Source organism: Pistacia vera, unplaced genomic scaffold (assembly GCF_008641045.1).
Source record: "Pistacia vera cultivar Batoury unplaced genomic scaffold, PisVer_v2 Contig217, whole genome shotgun sequence".
In the NCBI taxonomy this organism is placed as follows: domain Eukaryota; kingdom Viridiplantae; phylum Streptophyta; class Magnoliopsida; order Sapindales; family Anacardiaceae; genus Pistacia; species Pistacia vera.
Window position 1 is genome coordinate 1,311,004 of NW_022196021.1, and position 22,767 is coordinate 1,333,770.

General features: G+C 36.2%; 5 protein-coding genes and 2 non-coding genes across 8 annotated transcripts; 1 reads left to right on the forward strand and 6 right to left on the reverse strand.

Annotated features, from left to right (window-relative positions):
- The first annotated feature begins 372 nt into the window (after positions 1–372).
- LOC116130074 (B-box zinc finger protein 19) lies at positions 373–3,644 on the forward strand. 2 transcript variants are annotated; one of them, XM_031415822.1, is made up of 6 exons: positions 373–501; positions 710–806; positions 895–1,010; positions 1,103–1,339; positions 1,501–1,595; positions 3,365–3,644. In XM_031415822.1, exons 1-5 carry the CDS (start codon positions 409–411, stop codon positions 1,588–1,590), a joined length of 633 nt encoding a protein of 210 aa, XP_031271682.1. In that variant the 5' UTR covers positions 373–408; the 3' UTR covers positions 1,591–1,595; positions 3,365–3,644. The 2 variants fall into 2 exon arrangements, with proteins under 2 accessions (XP_031271682.1, XP_031271683.1); XM_031415823.1 differs by having other exon boundaries at positions 1,507–1,595.
- Positions 3,645–4,685: 1,041 nt separating this feature from the next.
- On the reverse strand, positions 4,686–6,895 carry LOC116130096 (fructose-bisphosphate aldolase 1, chloroplastic-like). Its single transcript, XM_031415847.1, has 6 exons — positions 6,571–6,895; positions 6,073–6,342; positions 5,853–5,962; positions 5,671–5,761; positions 5,291–5,560; positions 4,686–5,197 (listed from the first exon to the last, which is right to left on the reverse strand). The coding sequence occupies exons 1-6, from the start codon at positions 6,748–6,750 to the stop codon at positions 4,919–4,921; spliced, it is 1,200 nt and encodes a 399-aa protein (XP_031271707.1). The 5' UTR covers positions 6,751–6,895; the 3' UTR covers positions 4,686–4,918.
- Positions 6,896–9,054: 2,159 nt separating this feature from the next.
- LOC116130034 lies at positions 9,055–9,819 on the reverse strand. Its single transcript, XM_031415781.1, has one exon. The coding sequence runs from the start codon at positions 9,817–9,819 to the stop codon at positions 9,055–9,057; it is 765 nt and encodes a 254-aa protein (XP_031271641.1).
- A 485-nt stretch (positions 9,820–10,304) lies between these two features.
- LOC116130101 lies at positions 10,305–12,494 on the reverse strand. The gene is made up of 2 exons (XM_031415851.1): positions 12,371–12,494; positions 10,305–11,166 (listed from the first exon to the last, which is right to left on the reverse strand). Exon 2 carries the CDS (start codon positions 11,162–11,164, stop codon positions 10,400–10,402), a length of 765 nt encoding a protein of 254 aa, XP_031271711.1. The 5' UTR covers positions 11,165–11,166; positions 12,371–12,494; the 3' UTR covers positions 10,305–10,399.
- A 99-nt stretch (positions 12,495–12,593) lies between these two features.
- Positions 12,594–12,666, reverse strand: TRNAE-CUC. The gene has a single exon. It is a non-coding gene; the product is annotated as a tRNA-Glu (tRNA).
- Positions 12,667–15,758: 3,092 nt separating this feature from the next.
- TRNAE-CUC lies at positions 15,759–15,831 on the reverse strand. The gene has a single exon. It is a non-coding gene; the product is annotated as a tRNA-Glu (tRNA).
- A 2,821-nt stretch (positions 15,832–18,652) lies between these two features.
- LOC116130048 (endoglucanase 24-like) lies at positions 18,653–21,359 on the reverse strand. The gene is made up of 4 exons (XM_031415791.1): positions 20,852–21,359; positions 19,835–20,134; positions 19,572–19,733; positions 18,653–19,484 (listed from the first exon to the last, which is right to left on the reverse strand). The coding sequence occupies exons 1-4, from the start codon at positions 21,266–21,268 to the stop codon at positions 18,876–18,878; spliced, it is 1,488 nt and encodes a 495-aa protein (XP_031271651.1). The 5' UTR covers positions 21,269–21,359; the 3' UTR covers positions 18,653–18,875.
- Positions 21,360–22,767: the final 1,408 nt, after the last annotated feature.

Consider the following 22,767-nt stretch of genomic DNA (forward strand, 5'->3'; position numbering starts at 1 on the left):
ACAAATGATACACGAACGACTTTTTTCCTTTTGCTTCCGACAATAACAGAGCGAGTAGCAACGTCAAACATTGGGCAGCGCGTGAAGAAACTTTAGTTTCTGAAGAGTTCTAAGATATTCGTTTCCTTCACAGTCACTCGCGTCCATCGCAGTGGAGTGGACTGGCCCGCCGGTGGTTTTTTTTTTCACAAAATATTTTTCTCATAATATTATCCAAATCCTATATTTATTATTATTTAGCTCTACCGCTTAAACCTTTTCATGTTTTCTCTCGATCGAGTTTTGCTTCTTCCTTGTTGTTAAGCTCGGCTAATTCTGCATTAATTTCTATAGAAAACGATGTCGTTTTTGTAGACTGGAATGAGGTAGTGGTACGAGTACGTTGTTGTAGAATAGTGAGAAAAGAAAATGCGAACGATTTGCGACGTTTGTGAGAACGCTGCTGCGATTCTTTTCTGTGCAGCTGACGAAGCCGCTCTTTGCCACTCCTGTGACGAGAAGGTAATATAATTTTAGTAGTTGTTTCCTTAATTTCTTAATCTAGCTGAATTCATGATGATTTAATTGTTCGTAATTTGTTTCTTTAACTTAAATTGTTGAAAATTATTTGGTCAATGGCCTTAAGAACACGAAGATCCGTTGGTATGAATACTGTTTTATCTGTTAAGTTAAGTTAAATGGATGTAAATATGTAATTTGTTTGTTGTAGGTTCATATGTGCAACAAGCTGGCTAGTCGACACGTGAGGGTGGGACTAGCGGCTCCGAGTGATGTGCCACGCTGTGATATATGTGAGAATGCGCCTGGTATGTAGGTTTAGTGATTTATATTTTTGAGAGGAATTGATATTTGAGGTTTTGAAGTTTGTTTCTTCCCTTGGAAACGTGTATGTAGCTTTCTTTTATTGTGAGATAGACGGTAGTTCCCTCTGCTTGCAATGCGATTTGGCTGTGCATGTTGGTGGAAAAAGAACCCACGGGAGATATCTCTTATTGAGGCAGAGAGTTGAGGTTTGTGTCTCTGTACTCGAGAGGTTCTGTTCTTGTTCTGTAAATGGTATTATTGAAATCATTTTTGTTTTTCGTTTGGTATGTTTTTGTAGTTTCCAGGGGATAAGCCAGGTCATTTGGAGGAGCTAGCACTTCAAACTTTTGATCCAAGTAAAGTAAGGAGGGACCAGACTCAACCACCTAAGATCACGGCAAGAGTGAACCAGCAAAATCATAGGGCCTCTCCTGCTCCAATGCTAGATGGTGATGCTGATGGTGACGGCAAGGTGGAAAATAAATTAATTGATCTCAATGCCAGGCCCCAACGAGGGCAAACTTCAAATAATCAGGTATCTGTATTCCAGAGTCTCTTTTTTTTTTTTTTTTGGTAGTTCTTTGATATCTAAAGTTATTTGTATTCTTAAACCTTTATGGCCTTGCTTTTGTTTGCATGTTAAGTATTGTATTTGTACTTTGAGTTGATAATTTTTTTGCTGTATTAATGTTTAAGGAACAGGGCATGGATGTTCTGAGTGGCAGTAATCATGAGTCACATGGCGTGGTTCCTGTTAGATCCTTCAAAAGCGATCCTGAAAAATGAACAAGGTATAATCCTTATCTCTCATTGATCCTGGTTTATATGTTTCATCTCTTCTTTCCGTTTGGTATCTGTACTTGTTTGAGTAATTTGGTTTTGGGGAATATATTTTGGTATTCTTGAGAAGTGTTCTGAATATTAAACTATCTCATCTTGTTTAGTATGGTTTTTGGTGTTTGATATGGTTAGTATAACATTGCTGGTAATGTTATTCTTCCTATTATATGGATATGTTGTTTTTCTCTCCTAGAAAAATTGGATTTCCAGTTTGAACTTCAAAAGGAAAATTCTTATATTGTATCAAAATTTTGTTATGTGATGGTGATTTGCACATGTAAGTCAGAATTCTCCGTCGAGCATTCCGCATATCGGATGATTGCTACCTCTGGGTAAAGACTGGAAGATCTAATGAAATTCTTGTTTCAACCCATGTGTATATTTGCCTTGTTTCAGTGGAGGTCTAAAGTTGCTTTGTATGTGCATCTTGTTTATTAAGTCTTTATCCTAGTCATGTTATCTGAGTTTCAGCGAGTCATGGCTTAAAAGTTTTGGCTTTGTATTCTGGATATTTATAATAATTTGTAGCTATATCAGCCTCAAGGTTTTCTAGTGGTATATTAGTCTGTGGATGGTGAAACTACACTGATAAATGACATTGTCAGTATGTTTGTTTTAGAAATTTTTGCATGGAGTTCTCATATCTTGCAAGCATGCGCACAACTTTGAACATATTTCTTTGACTAATGATGTTATATAAGTTGAGAATAACTTTAGAAGCAAAATGTTAAAGAAAGGGTGTAGAAGTTATTTGTAAATTTGTATGCCTACAATTCTTGTGCTTATATCAACCTGGTTGATTGGGCTTGGTTTTAGAAATTGTGAGGTCTTGGAGTGGGGCTTGATTGATATGCTTTTGGAAGTTCTCTGGCTCCTAGGATCATGAGTTTCTAGCTGTGCCTACAATCATGTCGTGCAAGTACTAAAGTTACGCAAATGCTCTTTGATTTGGTAACTTGTATGTTTAATTTAGTGTTAATCTAATCTAATTAAAAGTTGCTGCTGGCATTTATGTTGATGAATTTTAAGATGAGAGTTGATATGACTGTAAAGTCGCGTGAAGTTAAGCCACTTTTGGTATTTGATTTGCTGAAGTAGATGTGATATGGTACTCTAGTATCATATTCTAGAATGGTAATTGATTTTTCTCTAGTTTATTAAAGTTCAAGTTTTGAGGGGCACTTTAATTGAGTTATTATAGATTCTTAAAAAAGTAAAAAAAAGTAGGATTCATCTGTTTTTTACTTGTCTCTGTAGACTATTAAGAGATTTGTTTCATAAAGGTCAGTGCTAATCCTCTCATTATCAGGAGCGCTAGTTTGGGCAAGTATTCTTCTAGAATGGTTTCATTGGATCCCAAAATGTGATTAATTTAACGACCTGAAACCAAAAATGAGGAAAAAGTTGTGTTCCTTCTAATTTCATACCTTCTTCTTTTTCATTTTGGTGATATGGTTCGTTTATAATGAGGTTTCTAATATATAATGGTCATTAGTGGTGCCAAGATGAAGAATGTATTAAGAAATTGTTTAATCTTTTTTCCTCTTATGAAGTGACAATTGTCTGTAGTAAGATAAGGGTTCGAAAGGATATGGATGTTCTTCTTCGATCATTGTTATTGGATGAATAAAAAAAACCTTTGTGGTTCCATGTATTTTACTATTTGTGCAATTATGGTAATAACAGAGATGCTTTTCTTCCTTGTACTTTGTGGGTGCAGATGTGTTGTTGGTGATGTTCTTCCAAACTCAGCTCCTGGATCGAGTAAATGGTTTGAACAAGTTCATAAGAGAAATTTGTTTGCGTTTTCCATTTGATTAGGATCTGTATTCGCTGTGAAGAGTTGGATAGATGAAATAGAATTTTAACCTGTGTGTCAAAAGTGATCAGGCTAACGCTACTCTGATAATGTGAATATATTGCAATATTGATACTCTGTACCAAAAATAATTTCAGTGAATCTGATGAGAGTGATTCGAAAAACATCCACAATTCTATCACCAAAATGAGCAACATTGTTGATAGATTATTCAGTGTCTTCTGCGATAAAATCTCCAAAAGGCGCCAATTTTGACAACTACTTGTCTAAGTTTGGCTTGAGACTGTTTTTTTTTTTTTTTTTTTTTTTTTTTTTGGTATCCAAGGGTGTTTGGCCAGTTTGTGTGCATCTCAACTAGTCGTTCGGGGCTTTGAAATTAATGATCAGGTAAGCTTTCCGTGGTTACCTTTTATTAGTAGTCATGGGGATTCGAACCCAAGATCTTTTGAATAATACATTCAAGAGTCTCAAGTGAACTGTTAAGCTACTTAGAGGTAGTTTGGCTTGAGATTGTTGCTTCTCTAATCAGGGATTGGAAAGCTCGATTTGCTATTTATATTTGAGTGGTTCTTTTCTTTCTACATACAACAAACATATGCTCCAAATTGACCTTAAATTATTATCCTCTAGCAAATTCAATTTGTAAAGGTAATGAAGTACTAACTCTATCAACTTGGTTGGATAGATGGAGAATCGAACCTGAGATAGTGCGTTTATCACATTATTCTCAATTCACTTTATCCATCTGAGTTCTCCATTGATGGATCAATATTTTACTGCTTTCACAATATAACTAATCAAATAATGGCCAGAGATACCTGATAATGCATGACATAATTTTTTTTTTTTAAGCAAATCCGGAAGTTTAGAGAGTAATATTATTGATTAGAGAGTAATATTATTGATAAAAGATGAGGACATCAAAATAGACTCAATACACAGTAACAAATAGAGATTAAGAAAACTAGTAATTAAGGAACCCCTAATAATCGTGAAGAAACAAGTACGGAAACAACCAAACCACTTGGTATATGGTCGAATGATAAGACTTCCGGGTCGGTTACTCAGAGGTTTTATGCTCAAATCCCATTTGTGACTTACTTGACCCATTAGGTTTGTAGGATGTTTAATAGATCTCAGGGATTAGTTGCTCGGAACCGCCGGTTACCAAAAAAATATAGAATCAAGCATGCATAAAGATGATGTAGTGATACACAACATATAATCTCATCACAAATACATACTAACTAATCTCATCAAGAATAAGTTTATTAAGAGGCTAGAAGTACATTGTAACCATCAAGCAAAAATAGTCTCCATCCATGCATGGCTATAAAATTAAGCATTAACAGATTGAGCTAAGAGAACTTGTCATCACTAAGTTTTCTTCTTCTTCTTCTTCATCACCATATCTTTATCTTCTGCAAATCTGTCTTTAGCTTTGCTGCAAACGATTTAGTAGACGTACCCCTTCACGAACATTCCTTTCTTTGCCTCTTCTGACTCTCCCTCACCAGTGTACTTACCCAGCTGAGCAAGTGAGTTGGCATTGGCACGCACAAGCAGTGTCTCCTGAGCTGCCTTAACATTCTCTGGCCTGCCTCCCCATGTCTTCAAGCAGGTGTTTTGGAGGGCTCTTGCATACGAGAACGACACATGCCATGGGTGTGGAGCTTGGTTCATGGCGTTCAAGTTCAGGGTTGCCTCAACCTCAGATTGCCCACCAGACAAGAACTGCAAATGAAACATGAGAATTAATGCATCAGCTGATGATTAAAATTTCTATTCATAAAAACTCTTGAAGCTTAATTTGTTTGTGAAACTCGCCATGATGCCGGGGACAGCTGGTGGGATTCTCCTCTTGAGGAGCTTGAGGGTGTAGTCAGCAACCTGTTGAGGTGTGGCCCTTTCCTTGCATTCAGCACCAGGGGTGACCATGCTAGGCTTGAGGAGGATTCCCTCAAACATCACATTGTTCTCAGCAAGGTAGAAGAAAACCTCTGCCCAAACCTTCTGGGCTACTTCAAAAGTCCTGTCAATGCCGTGGTCACCATCAAGCAAGATTTCTGGCTCCACAATTGGGACCAATCCATTGTCCTACAACATCCAAGTCACACAATTTTTCTCATTAATTCATAAACTCATCCAAGAAATTGCATGTTTCTACAGCTAAACACCAATTAACTTTTGCAGTTAAGCTATCTTACCTGAGAAATGGCAGCATAGCGGGCGAGACCCCAGGCTGCTTCCTTCACTGCCAAAGCAGATGGGCCATTGGGGATGCTCACAACAGAACGCCTAATCAATCAAATGGATTCAGTAAAAAGGAGGAACATTGATATCTAAGTCTAATTCATTTAAAATTTTGCGGTGAGAGTATGATTTATACCATTTGGCAAAACGAGCTCCCTGTTGATAGTAAGCTGCTGTGCGAGAAGCAAGGCCATCAAGACCTTGGCACCAAGACTCATCATTGGAACCAGCAAGGGGAACCAAACCCTGTTATTAATCATTTCATCATCATCAAAAAAACCCACAAGTTAGTATCAATTTTTGCATGTATTTTCTGAAAATCTAACGTCATATTATCCAATTAGCTAATTAATTACCTTGTCGACTTTGATACCAGGGACAATGTTTTGCTCAACAAGCACATCAACCATCTTTTTGCCATCAGTGGTGGATTGGTAGAGGGTCTCCTCGAAGAGGATGGCACCAGAGATGTACTTGCCGAGGCCTGGAGCTGAGACAAGAAGTGTACGGTATGCCTGGCGGTTAGCCTCAGTGTTCTCTAGCCCAATTGAGGCAAGACGTTTTCCACAGGTAGCATTTGACTCATCCATGGCCAAAATTCCACGCCCTGGAGATGCAACAGTTTTCTATACAATACCATACATATAAAATGCACATAATCAGACCCAGCTGGTACTGTTTAAAAACCCATCAACAGTTTTTTTACTCTTCACACATTATGAGTCTTTGACTTGCATGCAAGGTGATTTGAACACAACTTCTGTTTTCCATTAATTACTTACAATAAAGTTGGCAAAAAGTGAAAGCGACGTACTGATATAGCCATGCATTAAAAAGATACAACAAAAACATACCGCAGTTTTGACGAGCTCATCAGCATAGGAACCAGCACGAATGGTAAGAGCAGAAGGGGCGTTGGGGTGGCATCTAACAACAGAGACAGAGGGCTGACGGATGATGGTCTGGCCCTTAACCCACTCAGACTTGTCAAGAACGGGAGATGACTTGAGGAGAAAAGCCGATGCTGAGGCCATTGTTGTTGTTGTTGTTTTGGTTTTGAGAGGCTCTAACTGGCTAACGGAAATCGATAACAGCCTCAAAACAAGAACTATTTTATAAATCTTATCTCCAGTACACTATCTTGATGAGCTGAGCCTCTTTACCACACATACAATAACTCCTCACTGTATTTATAGTTGTCTTAGACTCTTTTGTGTATATTATCATAAGATGTCTCATTTGAGGCTGTCATGAATCTACCAATTGTGTCTCTCCATGTGGGTGATAAATTTTGCTTACTTGGCACCATGCATGCCTGGCTCAAATGGATGCTTTTATGCCCACCTCGTAAAAAATTGAAGAAAAAAAATTTCCCAAATCGACAAAAGTGTCTTCTTCTATATATGAAGTCTTGTTTCTAACCTTCAATTTGATTAATGGTCATTGTTTAATCACAGGATTTGATGAGACTGTGAGTTCAATATTGACGGTAGAAAAGCTTCCCACAACAGCTGTGCGATGTCAATTGTCTAGACTTGCTGTTTCCTGGCTCACCTTGGTCTAGAAACATCATGGGGTGGGCTCATTTCTTCTTCTTCTTCTTCTTTTTTTTTTTTTTTCGTGACTAGGGGTGTCCAAATCAGCTTGCGTAAATCTCAATTAATCCTCTAGGACCTTAAAGTTGATAGTCGGGTAAATCCCTTTAATGACCACCTCTATTAACAACTCAGGTGGATCGAACTTAAGACCTCTTGAATAATACACTCAAGAGTCCTAATTGATAGTCAGGTAAATCTCTTTAGTGGTCAACCTTATTAACAAGGGCTTCCCACAATAGCTGTGCGATGTCAAGTGTCTAGACTTGCTGTTTCCTGGCTCACCTTGGTCTAGAAACATCATGGGGTGGGCTCATTTCTTCTTCTTCTTCTTTTTTTTTTTTTTCGTGACCAGGGCTGTTCAAATTAGTTTGCGCACATCTCAATTAATCATCTGGGACCTTGAAGTTGACAGTCGGGTAAACCCCTTTAATGACCACCTCTATTAACAACTCAGGTGGATCAAACTTAAGACCTCTTGAGTAATACACCCAAGAGTCCTAGTTGACAGTCAGGTAAATCTCTTTAGTGGTCACCCTTATTAACAACTCAGGTGGATCGAACTCAAGACTTCATAAGTAATACACCCAAGAGTTTTAGTTGACCGTCGGACCACCTAATGATGGTTATCTCTTTTTATGGGTTTTAGTGTAGACTCGTTGTTGTGAATTAGGGCAAACACCACACAGGGTAGGCTCATTTCACTGCCCCCACATCAACTAGCAGATCCCATGGCTGATTTAAAATGCCAGTGACTTGTGGTTTAGATTCAACCCTTATTCCCAATCTTGTGAACACTGTGAACCCCTAATGTTTACGACCCATACCAACAACAAATGTTGAAGGGTTGGTATAACTGTTCAATTGAGAGTTTTACTCTTTACTGAGAGGAAGCACTTTCCAAATTTCTATATTTTTGGGGGTTAGGTTATCACATGAATAGGATAAGAGAAATGCTGCCAGAAATTTGCAATCTACAAATATTCCAACCGGAGATTACATTCCAATACAGTAAGAACATGTTTTTATTTTCAAATTCAAGTGGTAGGTATTTTTTTTCAATCTTAAAACTGTCCACTGTTCTAATATTAATCTCGCTATAATGGTTTGTGTTACAATGTTCTAAAATAATCTAAAATACTGCTTTGGTGGATAGTTAAATCTCATCAAATGGGTGAGAAGGTCTTCTAACATCCTTTTTAAATAAATACGATTGATAAAAAAATGTATGTCTGCTTAGAACAAGAAAAACAGATTTATTATCTCTCTCTTTTTTTTTTTTTTGGGTATCCGAGAATGTCCGAGTCAACTTGTGTATACCTCAACTAATTCTCCGGAGTAGTGACATTGACGGCCAAGTAAACCTCAAATGACTACCCCTTTTTAATAATCGTGAGGATTCAAACTCAAGACCTTTTGAATAATACACTCAAGAATCACAAACGAATCATCAAGCTATAGAAGTATTCACAAAAGGATGTACATAAGTAATTTTTTTTTCTTATGGGTAAAGCTGAATTAAGGGTTCAAATAAGTACCGTCCCATCTAAATTTCTAAGCAAAGCACAAGAAGTTCATTTGAGTTTCAGCTTCAAGGGTGCATCCGAATGCCGCCTCAATTATGCTATGAAACAGCAAAATCTATATGTCATGGAGCAGAACGGATTCGCATGGTTGTCAATTATCTACTTAATTTACATAGCTGTCAAGATTCTACTAAAACTCGAATAATTAATGAGAATCTTAATTCAAGGAGAGATCAGCAATGCCAGCAATCAAGTTATCGAGTGAATCATCTTTCAAGTCCTTCCATGACCCCGAATCATCAAAGGCTGATGGTGTTGATTGAAAGGTATTCTCTGAAAGGGACTTGTTCAATTGTGTAAAAAGCTCTTCTTCCTCAGCTGAAACACCCAAATCCCAGACCTTGAATATATCCTCTGACAAGGGTTCCAATTCAACTGCTGAAGGATCTAAATCAAGCCCGGAACCAATGGTTTCACTCTCTCTCTTGCCATCCTTGTAAATTTCCTTGCCCTCCTTGTAACTTGGTAGAAAAGGATCTCCGACAAAAGTTTCTGTAGCATCATCACCCTGAAAAACTGGTGAAAGTGAAATACCATTATTCTGTTTAATTGGATAACTATCACTGTTTGTTTCTGAGTCCACAAGGATTGGAACAACACCATCATTATCATTTGTTACTGGGAACTTCGCAGTTTCTGCCTCTTTACTTGGAGTATGTATCATAATGTCAGTTTCTCTGGGAGAACCACCACTTCCAGCTGCAGAATAGGAAATGGATATAGGCTCAGAACTAACAATTTCTAGTAAAGCATCTTTCAGAGCATTCCAGCTACTATCTGTAACTTCAGCATCTTTAATCAGGCAAGAATCAACCCAGGCTAAATCTTCCGGGGAAAGCACATCTCCGCTCTGATTAGACTGCAAAGATTCAACAATAAGTGGAGAAATAGACCCTTCCATCATCTCATCCCCTTGAGCCATGGCTGCAACAATCAGTATAAAGAAGAAAAAACAATGTCATGTATTGTAGAAGTTCAATGAATCCAAAGAAGGGTAACGTCCGAAAATTTTGATGATTTCACAAGACATCAAATTACAGATATCAATGCATCTAATACTAGCAAGACTTGACCTAAAAAAAAACCGCCAAACAAGAAGTCTAGAACCTCATCATCACCACAGCAAAATGGACAGCCAGAAGTAATAAGTGCCAATCATATTAGTGTACATGAATGAATAGGTTTATTAAAGCATACATTCACCAAACTTTGACAGGTAAACCAAGCACAGCCCTTCAAATANTAAGTAATTTTTTTTTCTTATGGGTAAAGCTGAATTAAGGGTTCAAATAAGTACCGTCCCATCTAAATTTCTAAGCAAAGCACAAGAAGTTCATTTGAGTTTCAGCTTCAAGGGTGCATCCGAATGCCGCCTCAATTATGCTATGAAACAGCAAAATCTATATGTCATGGAGCAGAACGGATTCGCATGGTTGTCAATTATCTACTTAATTTACATAGCTGTCAAGATTCTACTAAAACTCGAATAATTAATGAGAATCTTAATTCAAGGAGAGATCAGCAATGCCAGCAATCAAGTTATCGAGTGAATCATCTTTCAAGTCCTTCCATGACCCCGAATCATCAAAGGCTGATGATGTTGATTGAAAAGTATTCTCTGAAAGGGCCTTGTTCAATTGTGTAAAAAGCTCTTCTTCCTCAGCTGAAACACCCAAATCCCAGACCTTGAATATATCCTCTGACAAGGGTTCCAATTCAACTGCTGAAGGATCTAAATCAAGCCCGGAACCAATGGTTTCACTCTCTCTCTTGCCATCCTTGTAAATTTCCCTGCCCTCCTTGTAACTTGGTAGAAAAGGATCTCCGACAAAAGTTTCTGTAGCATCATCACCCTGAAAAACTGGTGAAAGTGAAATACCATTATTCTGTTTAATTGGATAACTATCACTGTTTGTTTCTGAGTCCACAAGGATTGGAACAACACCATCATTATCATTTGTTACTGGGAACTTCGCAGTTTCTGCCTCTTTACTTGGAGTATGTATCATAATGTCAGTTTCTCTGGGAGAACCACCACTTCCAGCTGCAGAATAGGAAATGGATACAGGCTCAGAACTAACAATTTCTAGTAAAGCATCTTTCAGAGCATTCCAGCTACTATCTGAAACTTCAGCATCTTTAATCAGGCAAGAATCAACCCAGGCTAAATCTTCCGGGGAAAGCACATCTCCGCTCTGATTAGACTGCAAAGATTCAACAATAAGCGAAGAAATAGACCCTTCCATCATCTCATCCCCTTGAGCCATGGCTGCAACAATCAGTATAAAGAAGAAAAAACAATGTCATGTATTGTAGAAGTTCAATGAATCCAACGAACGGTAACGTCTGAAAATTTTGATGATTTCACAAGACATCAAATTGCAGATATCAAAGCATCTAATACTAGCAAGACTTGAACTAAAAAAAAACCACCAAACAAGAAGTCTAGAACCTCATCATCACCACAGCAAAATGGACAGCCAGAAGTAATAAGTGCCAATCATATTAGTGTACATGAATGAATAGGTTTATTAAAGCATACATTCACCAAACTTTGACAGGTAAACCAAGCACAGCCCTTCAAATAGTGTTAAATATAAAAGAAACAATAGCTAAAGAATAAGATTTGGCATAGACATAATCACTAGAAGAAGCTGAACATTAAGGCAATAGCAAGTAAATGTTAGATAACCTGCTCAATACTTTAAAACGTTTATGCAATTTGGGCTGCTCAGTCAGATATTAGTTAACATCTCAAACATTCAAGTCATGTACTTAAATAATTCAAAGTTCCTATAATGGATTCAAATTAAGTGTTGGCCTACTACATGCATTTCACCTCTAACTAATCCACAAATGATAGCGATTCTCTAGTTTTTATACTGACCTAAAATACCCAAACAGAAATATACCCCTCAGAGGCAGAGCTCCTAACATGCCAAATCAGAATTTGACTGAACTTAATAGCAACAGTTGCTAATCTGACAGTTTAAAATTACTACACTCTAATTCATTTTCACTGCTAGTTTCTGCTACGGGTGGGTTCCCAACATTCAGCTTCAGCACGAGCCCGAATCTTCAAGCTCAAAGAACAAATGAAATTCCAACTTTCTGACAAAAAGTGTGAACCATCACAAGTAAATTGCAAGAAACATGCACTTTCATTCGCAAAATTCAACTACATAAAAACAGAAATGCTTTTCTCTGAAAAATGCTTCTGCAAAACGCTTATCCGAACGAGCGTTTTCTAGTTGAGAAACAGAAATGCTTCTGAGATTAAACAATGTTTCAGAAGCAGGCAGCCAAACATGTCCCAACACTTATTTACAGAATTCCAACTAAAATTTCTAAGAACACTAAAACATGATCACAAATAAAACATTTACAAAAGATAAACTGATCATGAAACTATTAAACAGAATAATATAATTGAAATAATTAGATGAAATAAACAGATAGAGGATTATACGTACTCAAAATTGGAGCCCTAATTTATGTCATAAGGTGAAAAAAGGGCGGAGATTTTTGATTTAGAGAACTTTCGAGGGAATAATTCAAACGGTGGCATTCCAAAAAGGCAACGCATAAAGATTTTTTATTTCCGAGTTAACGATGATCGGAAGGGGGTTAAGGACAAAGGTTACATTATGCGACATCGTTTTAATGGGTAGTGGACATTGGAAAAAAATAAAATATTTCCGTTGACGGGAATCGAACCCGGGTCTTTCGGGTGAGAGCCGAATATCCTAACCAACTAGACTACAACGGATTAGTGATCTAGCGGTATGTACAAAATCTTTATATATTATTACAGCTCCTGCACATGTCCAAACTCCAAGTATTGAAAAATATTATCGGATTCCATATTTGTAAGTTTAACCTGTCGAATGTGTAATACAACCTCAAATAGCAAGAATAGCTCAAGACCCGTAACAAATTAGGAAAAACATAATCAAGACTTAAAAGAACCAATAATTGAGCGGAGGTAGTCCTCCACACACACAGAGTAATTGGAACTAGTAAGTGCAAATGGCTTTGATACCATAAAGGGTACTAGACCACCGTTGACAGTTCCAGAAGGTTATGGAGCTTATGCATGTGGGAAACTATAATAATCGGCCTGTGGTATGAGAGGAGGATCTTGACCATAGATTCAACCGATTGTCATGTTGACCGACTATCTCCATGTAGGTCAGTTATCATACTTTCCCACATGCATAAACTTCATAACCTTCTGGCTCCATCGACGCAGGTCTAGTACCCTTTATGGTATCATTAAGGCAGTCAAAGCATTGACAGTTAAGGTCAAATGGATTATGACTGGTGACTGTATCATATTGATAATAGATAGGAGCACCAGAGTGTTGAAATGAATGAATGGAAAGTCCGAATTCTCGTATTGCTTGGAGTGATCATGAATTGAGTCTGTCAGAAACTCAAAGGTGGAGCACTAGAGTTGTTCGAGACTTAAATCTGATGGTTATTGTATCATCACTGTTATCGTGCATAGTAAAGTCTATAGAAACTACTAGAGTTTCCTTTTTATTAAGAGACTCATAACTTGTCACCCAAGAGTTTGGTAACAGTTTAATCAAGTCATCTCTGGAGAACTGTCTATGAGCATATAACATATGTTTTTTTAAACATTTAAGAACTTGTCACATTTCTGATCATCCGTTTATAGGTACTGATTTTAATTTTTACATTAAATGAGTTTAAGCTCATACATTAGAAATATGAAAATAAAAAGAGTTTATGCTTATATGTTTAGACTCGTAAAATCTTTTTACAATTCCATCGTCGGATTGGAATTAGGTCTTTTGGAAATTCAGCAGTTTGTTTCCAAATACTCCCTCGGTTTCAATATGCATGTTGTTTTAAACTTACTACTTTTCTGTAAAATAAATGTCGTTTGACAAAAAAGTTGAACGACCCTCTTGCTTTTTCTCGTTTTATGTCTCCTATCTCCTCTCTTTTTCTTTTTCTCTGACCCCTTGTCTCCTCTCTCTTTCTCTTTGTGTTTCTTGGTGTGCCCTTCATTTCCAGTAAATTCAAAATCCCTCTTGCCTCAATTTCAATCATTGAAGAGTAAATAAGAACCGGCAAAGTAGGAGAGATAAAATTTGAGTCAACTTTTGTTAATGTAAAAGAGTGCTAACAAATTATCGATGAGGATTTGTTTACATTAAAAAAAATTACTTTCGTATAAGAGAGAAGAGGGAATAACATTTATATACCATCAAAAGAACTCCATCTCAAGTCAAGCAATCGACCAACACAATGCTGTGACAAATAAAATTAGCAGAAAGCGGTTTATAATAATAACCCATTATTATTGTGAACCACCAAATCCTGAGCTACTAGAAATACGAAGATCCACGGTGCTGCCCTGCCACAACCCATGAAACCATTTAACGAGGTGGGTAGCATCCAGAAACAGGGTCAGGGCTTCTATCTGTTTTATACTGCCCTTAAATTTATAGTTGAATCCANGCTGTGACAAATAAAATTAGCAGAAAGCGGTTTATAATAATAACCCATTATTATTGTGAACCACCAAATCCTGAGCTACTAGAAATACGGAGATCCACGGTGCTGCCCTGCCGCAACCCATGAAACCATTTAATGAGGTGGGTGGCATACAGAAACAGGGTCAGGGCTTCTATCTGTTTTATACTGCCCTTAAATTTATAGTTGAATCCATTCATCAATGTTTAAACAAACCAACCGCTAACGGCATCTCCAATCCGGCGTTATTTTGGTGTAAAATAGCGTGAATTTCAACCCCAACCCAGCATCATTTTCTGCACCAATGTGGTGTCCCACTACAGTATCACACCAAATTTAGTGTCGTACTGTTTATATACACCAATTGGGCATGATACTGTTTAAATATTAAATTTTTTTATTTATATTTAAGTTAATTTGATTATTATTTATATTAATATTTATAATAATAAATTCAAAATAATTATATAATTTAAAAAATGATGAAAAATTAAAAATAAAACTTTATTCAATACAAATATTAAACTACAATAATTCTAAATAAAAATTATTATTAATTTAAAAACACTGAAATTAAAAGAAAATACAACATAAACTAAAATAACAATTTAGTATTCCAGTAGATTAGTTTCGGATCCTCTAAGATCATCAAAATATTGGAAAGAACTAGAGTTATTTTGAGATCCTTAACCTTGTTGTTGAACTCTTTTTCGCGTAATTCTTGACTGCTCATTTTGAAAAAACTCACATAGGCTTGGATCGGTTATGGAATTCAAATTCTTAAATAAAATTTTGTTATCTTCTCGATATTCTGCTAAAGCCAATTTTTTCATTTGGATTTCATAATATATATTTTTTTTTTTGTATCATTTTATATTAAATGTAATGTTTTTCTGTATTAAATGTAATGTTTATTTGATTAAATAAATGCTTAATTTTATTAAATTAGTATAATTTTCAAAGTAATTATTATTTAATAAAAATATTATTCCTAATATTTAATTAATATATACAAAAATAACCAAATGAAATAGATTAATTATTGATTATTACAATAAAAGAAAAAGAAAAAGAATATTCTTTTTAATGTAATAATTGGTGAGTAGGTTGGAGATCCAACAGTGTTTTTTACAAAAAAAATCACAGCAATTTAATGTAAATCTTGTATCAATTTGATGCGATTTTTGATTTAGAGAACTTTCGAGGGAATAATTCAAACGGTGGCGTTCCAGAAAGGCAATGCATAAAGATTTTTTATTTCCGAGTTAACGATGATTGGAAGAGGGTTAAGGATAAAGGTTACATTATGCGACATCGTTTTAATGGGTAGCCGACATTGGTAAAAAACAATATTTCCGTTGCCGGGAATCGAACCCGGGTCTTTCGGGTGAGAGCCGAATATCCTAACCAACTAGACTACAACGGATAGCTGATCTAGTTATATGTAAAAATGTTTATATATTATTACAGCCTGTGCACATGTCCAAACTCCAAGTATTGAAAATTATTATCGGATTCCATATTTGTGAGTTCAACCTCTCGAATGTGTAATACAACCTCAAATAACAAGAATAGCTCAAGACCCGTAACAAATTAGGAAAAACATAATCAAGACTCAAAAGAGTTAATCATCGAGCAGAGGTAGTCCTCCACACACAGAGTAATTGGAACCAGTAGGTGCAAATGACTTTGATACCATAAAGGGTACTAGACCGCCATTGACGGTGCCAGAAGGTTATGGAGTTTATGCATATGGGAAACTATGATAATCGACCTATGGGATAAGAGGAGGGTCTTGACAATAGATTCAACCGATTGCCATGTTGATCGGCTATCTCCATGTAGGTCGGTTATCATAGTTTCCCACATGCATAAACTCCATAATCTCCTGGCTTCGTCGACGGAGATCTAGTACCCTTTATGGTATCATTAAGGCAGTCAAAGCATTGACAGTTAAGGTCAAATGGATTATGACTGGTGACTGTATCATATTGGTAATAGATAGGAGCACCAGAGTGTTGAAATGAATAAATGGAAAGTTCGGATTCTCGTATTGCCTAGAGTGATCATGAATTGAGTATGTTGGAAACTCAAAGGTGGAGCATTGAGAGTTGTTGGAGACTTAAATCTGATGGTTGTTATACCATCACTGTTATCGTGCATAGAAACTACTATAGTTTATTTTTTATTAAGGGACTCATAACTTGTCACCCAAGAGTTTGATAACAGTTTAATCAAGTCATCTCTAGAGGCCTGTCTATGAGCATATAACATGTGTTTTTTAAAACATTTAAGAACTTGTCACATTTGTGATCATCCGTTTATAGGTGCTGATTTTAATTTTTACATTAAATGAGTTTAAGCTTATACATTAGAAATATGAAAATAAAAAGAGTTTACGCTTATATGTTTAGACTTGTAAAATCTTTTTACAATTCCATCACCAAATTGGAACTGGGTCTTTCGGAAATTGAGCAGTTTGTTTCCAAATACTCCTTCAGTTTCAATATAGATGTCGTTTTAGACTTATTATTTTTTTTTCTAAAATAAACGTCGTTTGACAAAAAAGTTGAACGACCCTCTCTCTCTTTCTCGTTTTATGTCTCTTGTCTCATCTCTTTTTCTTTTTCTCTGACCCCTCGTCTCCTCTCTTTCTCTTTGTGTTTCTTAGTGTGCCCTTCATTTTCGGTAAATTCAAAATCCCTCTTGTCTCAATTTCAATCATTGAAGAGTAAATAAGAGCCGACAAAGTAGGAGAGATAAAATTTGAGCCGACTTTTGTTAATGTAAAAGAGTGCTAACAAATTATCGACGAAGATTTGTTTACATTAAAAAAAAAAATTACTTTCTTATAAGAGAGAAGAGGGTATAACATTTATATACCATCAAAAGAACTCCATCTCAAGTCCAGCAATTGACCAACGCAATGCTCTGATAAATAATATTAGCAGAAAGCAGTTTGGCCCATTATTATTGTGAACCACCAAATCCTGAGCTACTAGAAATACGGAGATCCACGGTGCTGCCCTGCCGCAACCCATGAAACCATTTAATGAGGTGGGTGGCATACAGAAACAGGGTCAGGGCTTCTATCTGTTTTATACTGCCCTTAAATTTATAGTTGAATTCAATCATCAATGTTTAAACAAACCAACCGCTAACGGCATCTCCAATCCGGCGTTATTTTGGTGTAAAATAGCGTGAATTTCAACCCCAACCCAGCATCATTTTCTGCACCAATGTGGTGTCCCACTACAGTATCACACCAAATTTAGTGTCGTACTGTTTATATACACCAATTGGGCATGATACTGTTTAAATATTAAATTTTTTTATTTATATTTAAGTTAATTTGATTATTATTTATATTAATATTTATAATAATAAATTCAAAATAATTATATAATTTAAAAAATGATGAAAAATTAAAAATAAAACTTTATTCAATACAAATATTAAACTACAATAATTCTAAATAAAAATTATTATTAATTTAAAAACACTGAAATTAAAAGAAAATACAACATAAACTAAAATAACAATTTAGTATTCCAGTAGATTAGTTTCGGATCCTCTAAGATCATCAAAATATTGGAAAGAACTAGAGTTATTTTGAGATCCTTAACCTTGTTGTTGAACTCTTTTTCGCGTAATTCTTGACTGCTCATTTTGAAAAAACTCACATAGGCTTGGATCGGTTATGGAATTCAAATTCTTAAATAAAATTTTGTTATCTTCTCGATATTCTGCTAAAGCCAATTTTTTCATTTGGATTTCATAATATATATTTTTTTTTTTGTATCATTTTATATTAAATGTAATGTTTTTCTGTATTAAATGTAATGTTTATTTGATTAAATAAATGCTTAATTTTATTAAATTAGTATAATTTTCAAAGTAATTATTATTTAATAAAAATATTATTCCTAATATTTAATTAATATATACAAAAATAACCAAATGAAATAGATTAATTATTGATTATTACAATAAAAGAAAAAGAAAAAGAATATTCTTTTTAATGTAATAATTGGTGAGTAGGTTGGAGATCCAACAGTGTTTTTTACAAAAAAAATCACAGCAATTTAATGTAAATCTTGTATCAATTTGATGCAATGGGTTGAAGATGGTGAAGAAGAACAAGTGTTGTTTCATTGGTGTCCTCTCATTCTAATCGATCATTTTTCTTGGCCTACTTGGGGAACATGTCTTATCAACTCAACACTAACTTGAGGTAATCTACAGTTTGATTGGAAGAATTCGGAGGATGAAAAATTTCCATTAATGAAACCCTTCTGGGATTTTACATTGTAAATAACAAGGAGTTCTTGTCAATCTGTAAAACTTGAGGAACTAAACAAAGCCTCTTCCCTCTTGGTTTCTTTCATCCAAGATGAGAGACCACTTTTTCCTACTTTCAAACAGCTGAAAAATGCTGAATTATGTACAAATTGAGCTTCTTTTTTTGTGCTAACTAGGGGAAGGATTAGCAGCAAAATAAGCAAGAACACCGACAAATGGTGCATTAATGTATGTTGTTGGTTCAGACTTCCTGAAATCAATCCTATCATCCTCATACTCATCATCTTCTCCAGGTCCTCCAACCACAGCTCCAACCAATACATTAGGATTAGGATTCGTCGAGTTAAAATAAATTGAACCCTCCTTGCAGGCAATAAATTGAGGATGGTCCTTAATTGATGGTAACGATGAGCCACGGTGGTGAATACGTTGCGGGTAACTGTTTCCATAACCAACCATGTATGATAATCCCTTAGGGTTATCTCCTAAAATGTAATCAACCTGTTTCTTGGCTTGTTGGCGAAGCGAAGCTGGAGTAACATATAAACTTCCACAATTGACAGTTTGTGAAGTTTTAGACAGGTAATTTGCATAAACCAGAAGCAGAAATGAAATTGTTGTGGCATGTTGAAGGTTGCTGCCTCCAGGCCTGTAAATTAGGCCACCAGGGGTGAAATCTATGTGGGATGCTGATGATTCTGGGATCAATGTACACATGAAGCTATCAGCAGAGGCTTTGTATGATTGTAGTGAGTACATGTTTCCTTCCAGGACTTCCTGAAACAGTTCCAGAGTTTTATATCAGCTAGGTAAAATTTTAACCATTTTGATTAATCTAATAATTTTGTTAGAGAATGATCTGACCTTGGAAACTAGAACATTTATACCAGCATGCTTGTTGTCCCACCCAAACTCATTTATATTTTCATCAGCACCAAGTGTTTCGCCATTGGTTTCAATGTAATTAAGGTAAGAATCATCTTGAGAGGCTCTCCTTAACCAAGCTGCACCCCATAGCAATTCATCCTGAAGAAACACATCAGAAACAGACTTTATGAGCTAGGACCACTTAAATACATATGATTTTATTAGACAGATTCACCGATAACACACGATATATTACTTACTTGATATCCATCAAAATCACAATAAAATGGGCAGGCACCCTGTTTAATATAGGAGTTATCACTATAAGCTCCCCTGTAGGTGTCTGCAAATTGGAAGATGCTTACTGCAGCCCTTAATAATGTCTGTGCATATCCCGGGTCCGACGACCGGAATGCCATGGATGAAGCAGCAAGAGCAGCTGCAGTCTCACCAGCAACATCAGAAGCTGGGTTTGGTGCATCAACAGCATAAACAGTCCTAGCAGTGTCCATGTCCTCAGGTCTCTCCCAACAATTATGATCTATATTTGGATCACCCACCTAAACATTAACACAGGAAAAAGTTGAAAAAATTACCAAAATTGAACTCCAATTGCGGTGACAGTACAGACACTGTAATTAATGTATTAAACTCAGACCTTATAAAGTAAAGCCTGATAGTGACAAAATGGACCCATTAAAAGTGGTCTGAGTCATAGATTAATGCAGGAAAAATATGAAAAAGAAATGGTTCATCCTCTCGTAGCCACAGGTTCTTCTAGCTCAAAATCTACTCAAAAGAACTATAATCTTATTCAAAAACATAAAAATAATTTATGTATCAAGTAGCCAAAAGACAATATGTTAAAAGAAAAAAATGACAGTACAGTACAGTCCAAGAGTAAGCCATGGTTTTAGTTTACTATTTTCTCACCGGGATCGCCTTGAGGGAAGAAGCCAGAGGTACTGAACTTGGTATTTGTAATTTGTTTATTTATTCATTAATTTAGATATTCTGATTTGATCTTAAAATAGTTTTACACTACCAAACATAAATCAATCTCAGAACCCCAGATGAATTTCACTTTACAGCACACGGCCCAAGAAGATTAGGATTTACTATGAGGAGATGGTCAGTGGGGACCAAATGGTCAATAAACGACAAACACGGGACAACACTTCGTGTACGCACTACGCAGTCACGGATTAGTACATCTTAGCCTTGTAATTTCCCCAAACTACCCCATTAAAACACAAAATTTACAAAACAGTACATACCTGTACAAAAATCCGGTTAGGCTGAGAAACAGTTTTGAGTAAATAATCAGTGGCCCAACGGATGGCAACCAGAGCATTTCTGAGTTCATTCGGCGGCATTGAGTCTCCGAATTCGATGACGCTCCACGATAAAAGAGTGGTGGTGAAAGCCATGGGGAAATTAAACTTGACATTATCACCGGCGTCGTAGTACCCGCCAACCAAGCTCGTGTTATAGGTCCAGCCGTCGCTCAGGCCGGAATTTGAACGCCAAGTTATGCGTTGGTCTTGCGGCAAGTAGCCTGACCTTTGGCCTTCAAAAAACAATATTGACTTAGATAATGCGTCTTCGTAGTCGTGGCCGGAGGAACGAGAAAAAAAGGGTAGGTTAATAAGAATGGCGACAGTAACGAGAGTTCTTCTGAGTTGTTGTTTCATGGCGATGGTTTCGGTGATGGGAATGGATAGTGGGTGAATGGAGTTATTGATGGTTCAGTTTGTGTCTGTTTTTATATAGGTGGGCAGCGTTAAAAACTGAAATTAACCCCATGATTAATGTAAAATAAACTGTAGGAAAATATGAACTTTGACCATCATCTACAGAAACGAACAGTTACCATGGCAACATGCAAAGTTGAGAGGTATCAAGTACTTTTTCCCAGCCACGGTTTTCCTTAACAACATCTTTCCACCCAAAAAGTTTAAAATATTATATCACTTTCCCACCCAAATTTTATATTCCATTAATACCCAAAACCAATTCTGACCCATTTGGACAGTGAAAATGATTTATGTCATCACTATTTGAACATTTAGTCTCTTCTATACAAAATCATTCTCACTCCAGTACCTGATTTTTCATCGATTACCAATGATCGCAAATATAGTGTTTCATGGTTCTTGACTTGTTTTCAATTGATTCCGGAGACAAATATTCAATCGGTTACCACCATTCGATCAATTGGCCTCTATTTTACAATATCCCTTTACTCTAGCTCCTAGTAACTCGTTGAACTCTGGTTGAGAAACTAAAATGTATTTTGGGTATTAACGAATATATACTTTAGATGAAAAAAATTGTATTTTGAAACTTTTGGGGTGAAAAGTGTCATTAAAGCAAGAGTTCTACATCAACAACCATTTCTCACAAACTTTCTCTCACAACCCTGATGTGATAGCTCACAATTGGTTAGTTTATAATTAATTAGTGAGACCTATGAGAGACCCATGTGGGACCTGTTATGAACTGACCAATTGTGAGTTATCACGTCAAGGTTATGAGAGAAAGTTTGTGAAAGAAGACCTCCACTTTACAAAACCCCTTTACTCTGGCTCCTGGTAACTCGTCAAACTCCGATTGAGAAACTGAAGTATATTTTGAGTATTAATAAAATATATACTTTAGATGAAAAAGTGTTATTTTTAAACTTTTTGAGTGAAAAGTGTCATCAAGGCAAAAGTAATATTATACTAACAACTTTTTCTTACAAACTTTTTCTCACAACCCTGATATGATAGCTCACAATTGATCAGTTTATAATTAATTAGTGGGATTTATGTAAAACTCATATGAGATCCGTTATAAGCTGATCAATTATAAACTATCATGTCAGAATTACGAGAAAAAGTTTGTGAAAGAAGGTTGTTGGTATACTATCATTTCACTAGCAGTGTCACGAGGGGGAGGCGAATGGGATGCGTATAAGCGCCAACAGCTGACAAATACTGTGTCAGTTAACTCACATGCATCCGCAAATGTGAGTGCGCGTGTCTTAGTCCAGGCTTTTTGGTGGGGCTTTCTTTTTTATATTGTTTCAAAAAGAGCAAGTAAGATTAGAGCAACCGCAGTTTATACTTTTTCTTGTTTCAGTTAAGTGGGCAGTTCAGTGTCCAACCAACTAAGCTTCTCTTTGGCTGCTTCGACAATTTGTACAAAA

Excerpts from the sequence above, each read along its gene's own strand:
- LOC116130101 (XM_031415851.1), bottom strand. The coding sequence starts at position 11,164 with ATGGCTCAAGGGGATGAGATGATGGAAGGGTCTATTTCTTCGCTTATT.
- LOC116130096 (XM_031415847.1), bottom strand. The coding sequence starts at position 6,750 with ATGGCCTCAGCATCGGCTTTTCTCCTCAAGTCATCTCCCGTTCTTGAC. Across the intron at positions 5,963-6,072 it reads CTGGTATCAAAGTCGACAAG|GGTTTGGTTCCCCTTGCTGG; the intron begins GTAATTAATTAG and ends GATTAATAACAG. Across the intron at positions 5,198-5,290 it reads CAGCTGTCCCCGGCATCATG|TTCTTGTCTGGTGGGCAATC; the intron begins GCGAGTTTCACA and ends TTTCATTTGCAG.
- LOC116130048 (XM_031415791.1), bottom strand. The coding sequence starts at position 21,268 with ATGAAACAACAACTCAGAAGAACTCTCGTTACTGTCGCCATTCTTATT. Across the intron at positions 20,135-20,851 it reads CTAACCGGATTTTTGTACAG|GTGGGTGATCCAAATATAGA; the intron begins GTATGTACTGTT and ends GTTAATGTTTAG. Across the intron at positions 19,734-19,834 it reads GTGATTTTGATGGATATCAA|GATGAATTGCTATGGGGTGC; the intron begins GTAAGTAATATA and ends GTGTTTCTTCAG.
- LOC116130034 (XM_031415781.1), bottom strand. The coding sequence starts at position 9,819 with ATGGCTCAAGGGGATGAGATGATGGAAGGGTCTATTTCTCCACTTATT.
- LOC116130074 (XM_031415822.1), top strand. The coding sequence starts at position 409 with ATGCGAACGATTTGCGACGTTTGTGAGAACGCTGCTGCGATTCTTTTC. Across the intron at positions 807-894 it reads TATATGTGAGAATGCGCCTG|CTTTCTTTTATTGTGAGATA; the intron begins GTATGTAGGTTT and ends ACGTGTATGTAG. Across the intron at positions 1,340-1,500 it reads GGCAAACTTCAAATAATCAG|GAACAGGGCATGGATGTTCT; the intron begins GTATCTGTATTC and ends TTAATGTTTAAG.